The sequence below is a fragment of the Quercus robur genome, chromosome 7, assembly GCF_932294415.1.
Source record: "Quercus robur chromosome 7, dhQueRobu3.1, whole genome shotgun sequence".
Classification (NCBI taxonomy): Eukaryota; Viridiplantae; Streptophyta; class Magnoliopsida; order Fagales; family Fagaceae; genus Quercus; species Quercus robur.
Window position 1 is genome coordinate 18,911,256 of NC_065540.1, and position 16,390 is coordinate 18,927,645.

Below are 16,390 nucleotides of genomic sequence, written 5' to 3' on the forward strand. Positions count from 1 at the left end.
TTTTTGAAAAAGTTGTATCGACTTTTATGCATATTTAGGTATTTTGGTATTCCAATTCCTAATCAAAAAAATTATTCCTTTTTTATTTTTTTAGTGATCCAATTAAATGTTAAACTATGAGACTTTACTAAATTTTGTTTATTTTTAAATCATTTTGGGTGAACAAAATTGTAGTTTTTATAGAGAAAGTACTCTTAATAATTGTATTAAAAATACTCTATATATTGTGCCACTTATTTAGATAAAAGCAAAGGTTAATCAAATGGAAATAATTGGATTAGTGACATATTTTAGCTTTCGCAATTGTATTTTCATTATTATTTTGTTGTTGTTATTATTATTATTATCAATTATTATAATGATGCACATAGAAACTTAATTATGAGATTTTGCTAATAATTGTTTATTTTATAATCTCTTTGGGTGGACAAATTTGCAGTTTCTGCAGAGAAAATAATCTTAATAGATTATATATAACAAATTATTTTCCTAATCGATCAAATTAATCATTGGTAAGCAATGATTGATATGACATTTTGCAAAGCGATGGTTGATAAGACATTTAGTTTTTTTGCAAAGTATCTTCATATAGGTTTGTTTTGATTCAATGTATTTTTATGGATGTATTGAGATAAGTAATGTATTCAAGAAGAGAGATTAGGATTATAAATTGTATACTTTAAAAGATATATATTATTAAAGTAGGATGCCACAAGTTGAAATTTTTTAATAATGGGAAAAAGCTATTTTTCTCATTTGATCTTTTCTAAATGTCATAATTGGGAAAAAGCAAATTGGCTCATAATATGAATAGATGAAAATCTTAATATAAAATAAAGTAAAAAATATATATAATTTTTTATTTATAGAAAACACAAAATTCATTACTTAAAAAAAAAAACACATGCCCTTTGTTTGTTAGGTAAACAGTTATATAAAAAAGAAAATGAAATTCTCTTATGAGAAAACGTTTTGTTACAGATCGATTATTAATCCAAATATATAATTTTATGAATTTTTTAAAAATAAATTATATATTACATTGTGAGACACCGGGAAAATCGGATACTCTCAAAAAAGAGATTAGGGTGCTTTTAAGGGCACCTCTCTTTTTGGGTAAGTGGTGTGAAGTCGCCACTTATTTTTTATACAAAAAAATAAGAAAAAATAAATACAAATTACATGATGAAAATATTTCGAATGTCATTTATTGAATAAAGACAAGTACAATTTTGGTAAATTAAACCTCACAAGGCTTTGGGTCCTAATAACAATCTATGCAAAAGAATACAAAACTTTTGGTCCTAGTTACAATCTACCAAAATTAAAGCAAAACAAAACACTAATCTACCTATCCAAAAATCTTAAGCTTGGGGGCTAGGTTACAGAATGGGAAGGTGTTAGACACCCAGTCCGCCCAGACAGAATCTGGTCTTCTAGACTCTAATGAACAATATACCCTCTTTCACATGATGTGAATAATATGTTAAACATACAAGACAGACACTTGACTAAAATTAATTCAAATAAATTTACCTTATGGATGTTTCCTCTTTTTTTAAGAAAATTCAGATCTGTTTTGTGTATAAAAGAAAATTTGATTTGTAAAGAAAAATCGATTTTTTTATGTAAAAGAAGAATAAGATTTTTGTTAAAAAGAAGCAGATATGTTTTTGTGTAAAATTAAACAAGGGTGATTTTATCAAGAAAAATCAGATTTGTTTTTTATGAATAAAAGGAATAAGATTTTGTAAAAAGTATCAGATCTGTTTTTGTGTAAAAGTAAAGAAATGCGATTTTATCAAGAAAAATTAGATCTGTTTTTTATGAATAAAAAAAAAGCTTTTTGAAAGAGGATCCACATTCATACAATGAATTTATTATGCATGCATCACATTCATAAAAAAACTATAACCTAATTTTCAGTCCTTTCATTAAATTTCAAAATTTGCAGTTTTGTGTCAAAGAAAACCTTTTCTAAAAAAATCAGATCTGTATTTAATGAAAATACAGATCAGTTTTGTAGTTAAAAAAAAAAAATCAAATCTATATTTAATGCAAATATAGATTAGTTTTGTGTTTTAAAAAAACTAGATCTGTATTTAATGAAAATACAGATCAATTTTGAATTTAGAAAAAATCAGATCTGATGAACATGTTAAAGAAAACTTCAAGCAGAACATGATAATTATACATTAAGAGCAAGAAATAGTAAAACATGTTAAACATATTCATGCATCATCAACAAAACTAATGGAGAAGAAAAGAAAGAAAAGAAAAGAAGAGAAAAAAAAAAAGAATACCTCTTGCATGAGCGTGCTCTTCTAGTTGAAAGAATATTTTATTCAAACAAATTTATTCAACTCTTTGAAGCCTAAAATACTTTACTTACAAAAAAGAAATTCCTAAGGCAAGAGCCTCCAGAACATCTTTAATGTGAGGGGATTTGAAAAATTAGAAGAGAAGAGCCAGAAAAAGGGGGGGGGGGGGGGTTAGAAAGTGTGCTGAATGTTGGGAGGCCTCCCCTATTTATAGAGGTTGGAATGCTTAAAAAAATAAGCAAAAAATGTATGGGGTAAAAAAAAAGGAGATTTGGATAAGAGTAAGCTGATTTTTCAAATTAAAACAAGCTTCAGTATTTTGATCATATTTTTTACTCGAAATTCAGATTAAGATGAAAGTTTGATAGCTGAAGGGAAATTCGATTCATTACAACTTTGCCAGAAATAGCCTAATTTTTCTTCCTAGGGAACCTTTAATCTTTACTTTTTACTTTTCTGTTGAAGGATATGATGTATTTGTAAAAATTGAACTTTTCCCTCACATTAATGTAATGATGGCTGAAAGCAACATAAATTCCTCTTGAGTGAGACACATAAGGACCTAAAATTTGCTTAAATACTATCTAATTATTGATGGCTAGACTGTACAATTCCACTTTTACCGTTGGACCATTCATCTTTTGGACTTAAGTACAACTTCACCCTTACTGCTGGAGAATTCTTTTCCCTTGGACTATCAAAACAGGACCACTAATATACTAATTAAGTATTGTAACATATTTTTTATTGGGCCTTTGTTGTTGTTTTGTTAAGTGCAGTTCTTGTTTCTTCTTGCTTGGATAGGATTGTCATCACACCGAAAGCCTATGGGTGTCATCTCAAGAGCCAGTTGAGTCTCAGTTTGGTTTCCCAACATTTCATTTAGAGGCATCAATTTCTTCCCTCAACAGCAGGTATTTGTTGAACTATTTGTCGAGACTTAATGAATAGTTTTCTTCAGTTGTTTCTTGGACCAATCTTCATGTCTTTAATACTTGACTTGAGCAACATGTTTCTTGAAGTATTAAACCCATCTTAGATCTACCCAATTACAAGTAAAGTGCATTTTGTCAAAGAATTAGCCAATTACAACAAATTATGGCTCTAAATATATATATATATATATATAGAGAGAGAGAGAGAGAGAGAGAGAGAGAGAGAGAGAGAGAGAGAGAGAGATAATTCTTTCTTGAAACTCTTGATACGTTTTGGTGTTGTTTTTTTTTAGTACACATCACAAGTCCTTTCACTCCCTCGTACAGTTTTGCTTTGATATTTATTTGAGTTAATCCTTAGTTAGTTTGGATGTGAGAGTTTGAGTTTATATTAAAACACAATCTACATGAATATCATGAATTTAAATGTGCCTATCAATTATTTGAATAATATCAATTGTAATTATGTGATAATTTTTTATTATCATCATAATCATGATAATCTCTTTGAGAGTGAAAATTTTAAATAATAAATTTGAAACTTAAAAATTTTAGTTGTACCAAAAGTAATTAAGAAAAATATAATTCATAATAACAATATTTAGAAGAAAATGGACCACTTGAATCAAAAGGATAATATCAAACAAAAATGTTAAGACATATGTGAATCATGTTAGGAACATATGTCAATATTTTATGTAATTAGCTAATCCTTTGACAAAATACACTTTACTTATAATTGGGTAAATCTAGGATGTGTTTAATGCTTCAAGAAACAAGGTTTCAAGATCAAGTATTAAAACCATGCAAATCCATCCAAGAAACAAACAAGTGAAGAAGTGCTAAATTTTAAAGCTCGACAACTAACTCAACAGCTAGTATCTACCGAGGTTTAAAAGTTGCTGAAGCCTGATGCTCAACAGCTAGCTCGATAGATAAAAACAGATTTTCAGCTCTGATTTTCATCCAATCTGTGTGTATATGTTTGGACTTTCTTTTCTCATAACCCTAAACATATATAAGAATTATTTTAAGGGCCGTCAAAGATTGCGCAAGTGTGAAGCAAAGTTGTGTTCATGCAAATTGTGACCAAAAACAGAATTTGCCCTAGTTCATCTTTCTCATGAAGAAGCTACTGTGTTTGTACACTGTAGGGTTTTGTAACCAAGGAGTTTCGTGATCTTCATCGTGTGATGAGCTGAAGAACTTTGCAGCCAACAACTTTCTCAAGTTGGTGAATAAGTCGCGTACTGGGAATCGCGCATTGAATTGGTTAGTTACATACTAGGAGCCGTGCATTGAAAATGAGATATTGTCACTACAAAACAAATATAATTGAGTATTAGAGTAAGGATTCAACTGAAGGTTGGTATAAGGTACTGGGATTCCTTTACTTATATCCGCTTATTGTGATAATAGTGAATTCTCGAGAGTGACGACCTTAAAATCACATAATGAGATTTTTGCCGTGCAGTTTTTCCCCATTCATAAACAAATCACCATGTCAATTTAATTTTCGCTACATTTAGTCAATTGGTGATTTGTTTGTGCTACCACACGTATTGCATGCTAATTGAATTGATTAATTAACTTGGCTAATTAATTTATTAATTCATCACAAGAGATCAATACATTCTTGTCCTATCAAGTGGTATCAGAGTAGACACACTCTAATTATGTTTTAATATTTGCTGTGTGATCCATTAACCCCTATTTGTCATGGATAGAGGATAGTTTCTTATTATACCTCCTTTATTTGATGGCACTAACTATGCATACTGGAAAGTATACATGAGAGCTTTCTTGCAGTCATTAGATGAAAAGGTGTGGCAAGCTGTAGAGATAGGCTGGACCAAGCCTACGGAAGTGCCAGCCGACTGGGATGATGCTAAGATCAAGGTAGCAAACTTCAACAGTAGGGCATTGAATGCTTTATTCAATGCGGTCATGAACGAGGAATTCAAGAAGATATCCTCAACTAAAACTGCTAAGGAAGCATGGACCATCCTCCAAACAACCTATGAGGGAACCAAAGCTGTTAAGGACTCAAAACTTCAGAGGCTTACTACGAGCTTTGAAGAGATTAAGATGGAGGAGGATGAGTTATTTGATGAGTTGTATGCCAAGCTCAAGGACATAGTGAACTTAGCTTTTAATCTTGGGGAAACCATACCTAAACCCAAGATTGTTAGAAAGGTGCTTAGATCTCTACCCGAGAGATTTCATGCCAAGATCAGTGCGATTGTGGAATCAACAAATATTGACAAAATTCATTTGACAGAGCTGGTTGGCAATTTGCAAACCTATGAGTTGGGTTTGACAAGGATTGGGAAATCAAGCAAGTGCAAGAGCATAGCATTGAAAGCCAAAAGCAGTGACACTGATGAATCTTCAGACGATGAAGATTCTAAGATGAAATCTGTAAAGTTGTGACTTACAACTATTTTGTGTTGGCTTTAATTCCGTGTCAAATTTGATTGTAATTATGTTCAACCTTTTATATCTTTTATTTTATATGGGATTTTATTGTAAGGGTTGTATGTGTGAGAGAGTGTGAAGACTCAAGGCAATTGAAGACTAAAGAAGTTTTCGTGGGTAGCTCGCGAGTAGCATTCCCACGAAGTGAAGCATGTGCTCAGCACATGATTGGAATACGAAGAGTCATGACAGATGGTGATAGCTGGTTTTCGTGAGTGTCTCGTGGGTAAGGTCTTCCTGCGAGATACTTGTGGAAAATTCTATTTTGTCAATTTGTCATATCTGATACACCCTGTCTCTACCCACACTATTTATACCCACATTACTCACATATATTGAGGAGTACTTTTCAAAGAGAAAACCCTAGTCACAACCTTTAAGAGTTAGAGATTGTTATACCCACAATCCTCTACACAATCTATTGTGGTTTTCCTCAACTCCTACCTCTCAATTTCCAAATCCTTGATAGATTGATAGCTCAAACACTTACCACACCCATCCTGAGTGTAAAGTGAGGTTTTGGTGCTATTGGAAAGTATTAGAAGAAGCCATTTGTTTGGTGGATGCAATCAGGCTAAATTACGTGATCCGGAGAGCTAGAGAAGACAAGACTTGGTGAAGTCAGTTGGTAGCAGGAGTTTGGAGGGCTTGAGTACATGGGGTAGACTAGGTTTGGAGGGTCTTTTGTTATTCGTATACTCCAACTTATTCTCTAGTGGATCGATTTACCGTTTGGAGGGCGGCGGAGAGGTTTTTCGCCGAGTTCTTCAATTTCCTCTTCAATAACACATCGGCGTGTTATCTTGTATTTGCATTCTTATTTTATATGCTTTTAGCTTTCATTTTATTGTTATGATTTGATGAATATAGTTTAGAGTAGTTATATTGTTTATCCACTCACATTTACTCTATTCCGCACTTAGTTTAAGTTAGAGTAAAATCAACCGAGCTGTAATTTTAATTTTTGGGTCTAAACAGCTCTTGCATTTTCACACATTTTTGAGCTTTCAAAATCCTATATCACCCGACAATTCAAAAAGTTTATGAAGAATGCCAATGCTAAAAGATTTAACAAAGACCGCAAGCAGTCCAGTTCATCTAAGTTCAAGAACCAGGACAAAGGAAAGAAGAATGCTAGGGATGGCAGTCAGTAGACGGTTCCTTCAGGACCAAAATACTTTGGGTGTTAAGGTTTCGGACACATGAAACAAGAGTGCCCTACATATCTCAAGACCATTTGGAAAAGTAAGGCACTTGTTGCTATCTTGAGCGACACCGAGCCTAAAGATGATTCCGACAATGAGGATGGTGGAATCCTAAATGCCTTCACTGCCACTGTAAATCCTACTAAAGGGATTATTGAAGACGTGGATGAAGAAGAGGAATTGGTGAAGTCTAAGTTTGAAAAGATGGATGAACAAGACGATATCCACACAGTTTATGCAAAATTATACAAGGTCTCAGAAAAGCATGAGAAGTTGTATAAGTTGGCCACCAAGAAGCTTAGTGAAGTGGAGCTTGAACAAGAAGAAATTTTCACAAAGTTTGATGAAGTCAATCAAACCATTGGAGCACTAAGATTTGAGAATAACTCCTTGGTTGAGAAGACCAAGAAGCTTGAGACAGAACTATTCCAAGTCAGAGCCTAGTTGGAAAGGAATTCAAGTGCAAAGCTCGATGAGATGCTTAGTCTTCAAAAATTTGCTTCCGATTGAACGGGTTTAGGGTATGATTTCTCTTCTCCTAGTATTGCTTCTGCTAGTACTACTATTTTTGTTTCTCCTGCTTATAATATTGAAATTGAGAACAGTGATGTTAAAAATGAATTAGCTAGTGAGAACATAGACAATGGTAAATCTATCTTAGGAGCACCCCTTAAACTTGATAAGAAAGAAATTAAGAACCTTAGGGCTAAGAAGGAAAATACTTAAAAGCCCAAACAGAAAAAGCAGCATTTTTGTCATCACTATGGAGCAGCTGGACATACTCGACCTAATTGCTATAAGTGGTTAGCCACTCAACAGAGCAACAACATGATCACGTTAGGAAACCAGAATCAGTTTCCACCCTCCTTTGCTCCTCTTGGAGATCTTCTCAAAACCCTCATGCTCCTTTCGAACTTAAACGGTTTTAATTCTTCCCCCTCATTGCCGAATCAAGGGTTTGCTTAACAAAAAGGTTCTTCCAAGGTGTGGAATGAAAAAGGCTCCAAGTGATTCTGTCACTTTTTCTCTCTCTCCCTTCTTGTTTGTGTTTTGCATTACTTGTGTGTTTTGCTTTCGTGTTTTGAGTCAGTCTAGTTTTATGCATTGTTTTGTTTAACATATTTTTGTCAGTTTATTTTTCAGTTTTGCTTTATTTTTTTTTTCATAAAAAATAAAATAAAAAGATTGAAAAATTAGAAAAATACAAAAATAGTGCGTGTTTATGTATATTGGTACTTGTATACCTTGGATGGCCATTGAAACAAAATTTTCTAAATTTTGTATCTTCTGTAGCTTAAATGAGCATTTTTATGCATAACTAAGGAAGTGAGTTTTGTGGCTCGTATTTGTGATGAGTAAGATTAAGTAATCTCTCTTGTGCTTAATACTCATATCACTCTTTTGACGGGAAGGACTAGAAAATCTTAAGAGAAATGCATAAATAACCATCTCACCACTGTTGCGCGCCAATCATTAAATGACATTTGTATGCTTCGGTATAGCAAAAGTGGAATATCAAATGCTTATCATCATTGAGTATTTCTTTTCTATTTCTTATATACCCATGCATGATTTGCTTAAAAGAAAAATATGCAAAGAATAACAAAAAGCAAAAAGAATTAAAATACTTTATATATGATTGCAAGCGTATATTCTAGGAGATGTGGGAATTATAGGATGTACCTCGAAGGTGATAGTCCCCATCAAACAATTATGATTGTGTGTGAGTTACAGTGATTTTCTCATATCTCAAATCGTCATAACATGTAAACACTTATGCAACTTTGTGATATTTTTTACTCACAACACACAATATTCTTTGCTACTTTTGATACATGTGTAGGTACAATGTGATTTGGCCATCACAAGGAATACATGCGTTAATGTATGCTCACTAAACTATCTCAATTTCTTTTTAAAATATAAAATTGGTCAGACTTGTTGTGTGTGTGTGTGTGTTTTGGATCTATGTGCTTAACATTTTCCTTATTGAGAGATGATTTTGAGAGGTTAAAATATTGTTTGGATCTTTGATTGTGTAGCATGCTTGATTGCATTCATGTCTGTGTTTTTCTCTATTTAAAAAACTGTTTTTAAGCAATCTCCATAACTGCTAGACACCTCTCGATAGCTAGGCTATCTATCGAGCCCTTTTAGCTGCTTTTTATTGCATTCTCAATAGCTTCATGATCCGTCGAGAAACTTTCTGGATGCTCGATAAATTCTCAATAGCTTCTTGATCCATCGAGATCCTTTAGCTGTGGACACCTCTCGACAGATCCTTTAGCTGTGGACATCTCTCGACAGATAATACATGCATTTTTAAAGCTCGACACCTCTCGACATCTCTCGGTCCATCGAGCTTTATGAATTTCTATATATACTCTTTAGTGCGATTTTCTCTCATTTCTCCCCAATCTCTCCTGACAAAAAATCACTTTTCTCTCTCCCAAACACTTCTCACTCAACCTCTTCATCTTCCTTACTCATTCTTCGGTCTATTCATTGCATTTTTCACTAGTATGATCTCTTTTCTAGCCTTTAATCATACATATCATGCATTCTGACCTAGATTTTGGGATTTTTTGAAAATTTTTGGGGTTTTTCAAAATTGATGAAGTTTTGGTGAAATTTTTGGTGTGGGTTATGTTTAAATGGTCCTAAATGTCATGCTTTGCATCACACATGCATTGTAACTATATTTTCATGTATTATAGATGTGTGTTATATATGTTGATTTGTTGTGTGCTGTTAGGTTTGGATTGATCTGAGCCCATGATTTTTTTTGGTTTGCATGTCACATTTTCATGCATGCATACCTTTATTTCTTTATATTCATATATATTGATTTGTTTGGTGCTTTTCTACGTGTCTCTCTTTTTCCCCCTCTCTCTCTCTTTCTTCTCGGATAGTTGCATCAAGGCACTTAAACGAAAATCCATTTAGTCCCAAAACCCTCTTCATTATGGGGCATCCACTTCTTCGTCTGACCCCACTCCTTATTCTGTTCAGTTCTGTGATGATAAAGCCCGAAAGGACTTTTCAAAGAACTTCTCTAGACGAAGCATTCATTCAGAATGCCAAGTCATCCTATCGGATTTTTCCAATACTAACCTTCCCACTGTCATCTACAGTAGGGGTTGGGAGTCACTGTGTGGCATCCCGGTCACATGCCCTTCCGTGATCATACAGGAGTTTTACTCTTACATGCACGAATTTGATTACTCTATACCCTAGTTTGTCACTCGTGTTTGAGGTATACGCATTATAGTTACTCTAGATCCTATATCTGAGGTACTACACATTCCTAGTGTAGTGCATCCTGACTACCCTGGTTGCGATCATCTGAGGACTGTGTCCAAAGATGAACTCTCGTCTCTCTTTTGTGAGACACCTTCATCTTAGGGTGACCATCAAAACACCCCTTACTCGAGATTTGCAAAAGGTCCGAGATTCCTTAACACGATGATGGCATTCATTCTTCATCCCTTGTCTCACTATAACACTATCACAAAGCCTCGTGCTTGGTTTTTGTTGTCCATCTTAGAGGACATTTCTATCGACTTCCTTTCTCACTTCATCCTATCCCTTATAGATCTCTATAGGATACAGTGACCCGTGATAAACTCATTTTTCCTTCGGCTATCACAAGGATCATTCACCATTTTTTTGTCCCATGTCCTATGTCTGATCACTTCTCCGTTATGGGTGTCATTGACACTACTACCATTAGATAGAGTGAGGCTCAACTTTGCTCGAGATAGACACAGACCGAGACGGCAGCTCTTCCAGCTTCTACCACTCCTTCCACCACCGCTCCTTTGTCTTCTGTGGATGGAGTGACTCTTTAGGCCATCATGGCACAGCCTGTGCGCATGGATGCTCACCTTGACACTCTCAGTGATGAGTTGTGTCAGATGAACACCCGTGTTGGTTGTATCGCATGACGACAAGCTATCATGGGTGGTTTCACTGTTGCTTCGTCTTCATCTCCACCGATTTCTGAGGATGAGAGTGATGATGGCTCCGGCAGTGATGATGCTGATAAAGATGATGGTGCTAGCTCGCCCAGTGATGATGAGATGTTTACTTGATGTACTTACCCTTTGTCACTCATGACAAAAAGGGGGAGTATTTTTAATATGAGAGTAGTCATATACATAGGGGGAGTGTTAGCATAAGAGATTTTTGTGATAGGAAGAGTGTCTATGAGGGATGTAGTGAGGTTTTTATGTATTTTCTTTTCTTTCTTTTACATTTACCTCATGTATATTGGTCTTGTGACCATTTGACATACATTGTACTTATATTTGGGTTTATATATATTGATGTATGTTATTCACCTATCTTTCCATGTGTTGTTTTTTTTTCTCTCTTTATGCACATGATTCTTTATATATTGTATGCAATTTATTGTTTCTATGTCACACCAAGATGCTGTGATGAGTTTTGTTTAAAGTGTTTTAGAAATACAGGTTGTCAAAGTCTTCTTGCCATAAACTCTCTTCTTGCAAAGTTTTTCAAGAGTTTGTATTAGGATAGATTTTATTATATTCAACAAGTGCGTATGAGTTGAGTGTTTTATGACTTCTCTCATATGTTCATTTGTTTATTGTGGTTTTGTCACGAATTGCCAAATGGAGAGATTGTTAGGAAATATGTGAATCATGTTAGAACATATGTCAATATTTTACGCAATTGGCTAATCCTTTGACAAAATTCACGTTACTTGTAATTGGGTAGATCTAGGATATGTTTAATGCTTCAAGAAACAAGGTTTCAAGATCAAGTGTTAAAGCTATGCAAATTTGTCCAAGAAACAAGTGAAGAAGTGTCGGATTTTAAAACTCGACAGCTAATATATATCGAGGTTTAAAAGCTGCTGAAGTCCCGATACTCGATAGCTAGCTCGATAGATAAGCTATCTATCAAGGCTTATGAAAAACAGATTTTCAGCTCTGATTTTCATCAAATTTGTGTATATATGTGTGGGCTTTCTTTTCTCACAACGCTAAACATATATAAAGATTATTTTAAGGACCGTTAAAGGTTGCACGAGTGTGAAGCAAAGTTGTGTTCATGTAAATTGTGACTAGAGATAGAATTTTTCCCTAGTTCATCTTTCTCTTGACGAAGCTATTGTATTTGTACACTGTAGGGTTTTGTAACCAATGAGCTTCATGATTTTCATCGTGTGATGAACTGAAGAACTTTGCAGCTAACATTTTTCTCAAGTTGGTGATTAAGCCGCGTACCGAGATCCGCGTATCAAATTGGTTAGTCACATACTGAGAGCCGTGCATTGAAAAGAAGAGATTGTCACTATAGAACAAGTCTAATTGGGTATTGCGATAAGGGTTCAACTGCAGGTTGGTATAAGGTACTGAGATTCCTTTACTTGTAACCGTTTATTGTGATAATAGTGAATTCTCGAGAGTGTTGACTTTAAAATCACTTGGTTGGGTTTTGCCAAGCAAGTTTTCCCCATTTGTAAATAAATTACTGTGTTAATTTAATTTTTGCTACATTTAGTAAATTAGTGATTTGTTTGTACTACCACGCGTATTGCATGCTAATTGAATTAATTAATTACCTTGACTAATTAATTCGTTAATTCATTATAAGGGGTCAATACATTCTTGGCCTATCAAAAAATACCAAAAATGATAAATTTGTATATTTGTAAAAATAGAAAGATAAAAATTATTTTTAGAAATTTTTTAATATTTTGAAAGAACAAATTATATACAATTAAATTTAGAAAATAAATTATATATTATATATTATATCACATCTCAAAATAATCATATATTCTCAACCATCGGCTCTGTGATTAGTTGTTATAGAATTAGAGAAAATGTGCTAAGCAGACATGACATATATACTGCATAGCCTTAAAAGGAAACAATATTGTAATTCAGTACAATCATTAAAAAGATCATATTCAAAAAATTTCCCTACTTTCGGTGTGCTTTTGTGGATATTAGAAGCTTTCAGTATCAGCGTCCCCCTGAGAGAAGTGAATCTGCAATGGAAGACGAATAAGAAAACCCCTCGTTCATAGAGGACGGATAAGTCATGAAAAAATCATCGAAACGTTCCCTGTGGGCAAATGTTAAGCCGGTGGAACAAAGACCAAGCGATGATAAGTCTGGAAAAGGAACATCACCTTCTAAGTACTGCACAACTTGGCGCATGCTAGGCCTTGCAGTAGCCTCTGAATGAGAGCACATCAATCCCAATTTCAATACCAACTCTAGTTCTTCTGCTACATAATTTGTACCATAATTTGGATCCCTTGCCTCCATAATTTCGCCTCGGCTTAAATGAGAAAACACCCAATCAACCAAAATCGAATCCTCTGATGGCCCATTTGCCTGTATTGGTCTTCTTCCACAAGCAACCTCGAGCATAAAGGCCCCAAAAGCATACACATCGGTGCTTGTTGTGGCCTTGCCGCTTCGATTATGCTCTGGTGCAAGATACCCAAGAGTTCCAACCACATGGGTAGTTTGAGGAACAGTTCCATGGTCATATAATCTTGCAAGACCAAAGTCTCCTAATCTACCATTCAGTTCACCATCTAGCAAAACATTACTAGCCTTCACGTCTCTGTGAATGACAACTTGATCCCATCCTTCGTGTAGATAAAGCAGCCCGGATGCCACACCTTTTATGACTTGAAATCTTTGGCTCCAACTGAGGGTGACCTGAGGTTGATCAAAGAGGTACTTGTCTAGGCTCCCATTGGACATGTAATCATACACCAAGAGCAGTTCTCCTTTTCTTCGGCAATAGCCCAAGAGTGGTACTAAATTCCTGTGGCGAAGCCGACCTATGCTCACAATTTCAGCCACAAATTCTCTCATTCCTTGCCTTGATTCATGAGAAACCTTCTTCACGGCAATCTCAATTTTAGAGGTAGTTAGTACACCTTTATAAACTCTACCAAATCCACCACTACCCAATAGTTCTTTGTCCGTAAATCCTTTCGTAGCAATATAAAGATCTTTGTATTTGAATCTGTGAGGCCCATAGTCAACCTCCCAGTCTTCTAGCAATTCTGCAAACTTCCTTTTCCTTTTTATGACATAAGTTGCACCTGAAATTGCTACCAAGACTAAACAAACAAGAATCACAGGCAATCCAATTGTCAAAAGTTTAGATCTCTCTTTACCTCGAGGCAGCTTGGGAAGTTGAGAAAGGGCAAGTTCTTGAGCCTTACCATTCATCTTAAAGCTCCAACCCAAAATATAATGGGATATTAGGAGAGAGCCAGTTGCGGAAGAGAACCCAACATACATGGTTTTGTTAATGATAGGTGAAAGATCACGGGACAAAGACAAGAGTGGAAATTTGGGTTTACCAACATCAATTGGAGCTAAAGTTACATTGAGTTGCTTCTTGACACCATCATATTCCACCCAAACTTGCATTGGGTTTCCACTGAAAAGGGTCAAGTTCATAAAGGCACCACCGTCAGCATAATAACCTGCTGAGGTAGATGTTGCGGACTCCAAGCTATTGATGTCCACCCCAACATGGTTATCATTGATATCTTTAAATTCTGGGTTCTGGATTGTATCGAGCTCTACAGCAACGACATGATTGGTAGCATTACCATTGTTGGTCTCATTGAAAAGGCCAAGGTAGGTACTTGGAACAGCTCCTGGGCGCCCTCTAGTCGGAGAAATCACGAAAGCTATCCCATGACCACTTAGAGTTCGATATACGGAAGCAATGGCAAAGACGAAAGTCGTAGAGAAAGAGAAAGCAGTGTCATTCAACGAGTTCTTGAAGCTTATTGGAGTTGTGTAGAAAGCATGACCCTGTTGCTGTTTGGTGTCATTGGTGAGCCTCAAAAGGCCATTTGAAGTGATCATGGCTAAGCCATCTAGGCTTAGGTTGGCCGATGTAAAACCATTGTAGGTGAAGCTGGTATCTTGGGAGAACACTAAGCTTCCCAGGAGAGGCAACAGTATTAGAAGCTTGGGAAACATGGCTAATATTTGCAATTAACTCTCTCTCTTCTCACATTTATAGGTTTCATTCTAAGAAATACAGGGTTGGTTTACAAGTGCCACACAACAAAAGTATGGAGACATGGCCCCACAATCGCGGCTGCCATTCGATAAAAACAATGAAAAAAACAAAAACGTGCCCATTTTTGCCCCTCGGCATGCCACTGTCTTTTAGGATGTGTTTTGTTGGAAGAGTGGAAAAATGAAAGGACAGAAAGTTTGTAAGAGAATAGAAAATATTTGGTTTTTTCTCATGTGTGTATAGTTGGAGGGGTGGAAAAGTAGGAGGGTGGAAAACTTTTTTGTTTGGTTGGAGAAAAAAAGAGGAGAATGAAAAATGTAGTTTATATAAATTGACAATTATATCCTTGTTATATAATGTATAAGAAATAAATATATTTACACTCATTAAATAATATAAAAATTAACACAAACACACACACACATATATATATATATATATTACTTTTCTTCATTATTATATATAATTTTAAATTTATGAGCAACAAAAATTGATTATGTAGACTTTATCCATGACCATACGTAGTGGGAAGATGTTTTCAAAAAAAAAAAAAAAAAATCTAATGTGGAGTAGTTCACATTGTTGTGTTGTTGTGCTGTGAATGTGCTAAGAAAGTGATAAGGATAAAGTGACAAAAGGCTAATCAGGTGTAGTGGAAAAGTGAGAGGGTTAGATGAGTATGATAAAGTGAAGGTATTTGCACAAATTACATCATTCGGTATCTTTTTCTCTCCCTTTTCCTCCCATATTAGGAGGATAAAAAAATGTGGATCCGAAGATATTATTTTCCTTCTCATTTCCTATCTCTCTTATTTTTTCTCCTAAATCAAACGATAAAAAAATACCATTTTTTATCATATTTTCTTCTCTCTATTTTTCATTTCCCTCAACCAAACATACCTTTAGATTTTGGGTCGTGGTCTTGGTGAGCAGGTAAAAAACAATTGATCTTTTTATAAAAAGTGTAGAAAGCATTAATCCTGTACTCCTTGCAGCAGCCTTACAAAGCCAATTCAGCCTTGCCTTATTGCTATCCATTTTCCAGTCCACACGTTTTTTTTTTTTTTTTTTTAAAGTGATTGGTATAGAAATTAAAACTTTCGTGTAATTTGCAATCTTGTCAATTGGAACCTCATTGATTTTAAGAGGCCTCGGCGGCGGTAGAAATTTTTTTTTTTTTTTTTTGGGCTAAACAGTAGAAATTATTGTGTCAGGTAGCTATTGAGACTTTAATGATTTTAACTTTTGAGAGGTCTTTATAACAGGAAAGATCCCTCGTCGTAGCATCCATACCGTGTAGCCATATATTTAACAATTTGACACCATAAAAAATAATTTTACCTATTTTATTAATTTATTTGGCCAAAACACTTAATATAAGTAATTTTATTTTAACTTTTAATATAAT

General features: G+C 34.7%; 1 protein-coding gene across 6 annotated transcripts in view; it reads right to left on the minus strand.

Moving 5' to 3' along the window:
• The window catches only part of LOC126692638 (L-type lectin-domain containing receptor kinase IV.1), an 82,156-nt gene extending 67,147 nt beyond the window's left edge, over positions 1-15,009 (minus strand). For 2 of the 6 annotated variants that reach the window (XM_050388325.1, XM_050388326.1), the window contains exon 1: positions 13,109-15,009. In XM_050388325.1, the coding sequence (XP_050244282.1) occupies positions 13,109-14,939 (1,831 nt within the window). In that variant the 5' untranslated portion in view covers positions 14,940-15,009. The remainder of the gene's footprint in view (positions 1-13,108) is intronic. The other 4 variants (XM_050388317.1, XM_050388316.1, XM_050388315.1 and 1 more) reach the window with 4 other exon arrangements.
• Between the last annotated feature and the right edge of the window lie 1,381 nt (positions 15,010-16,390).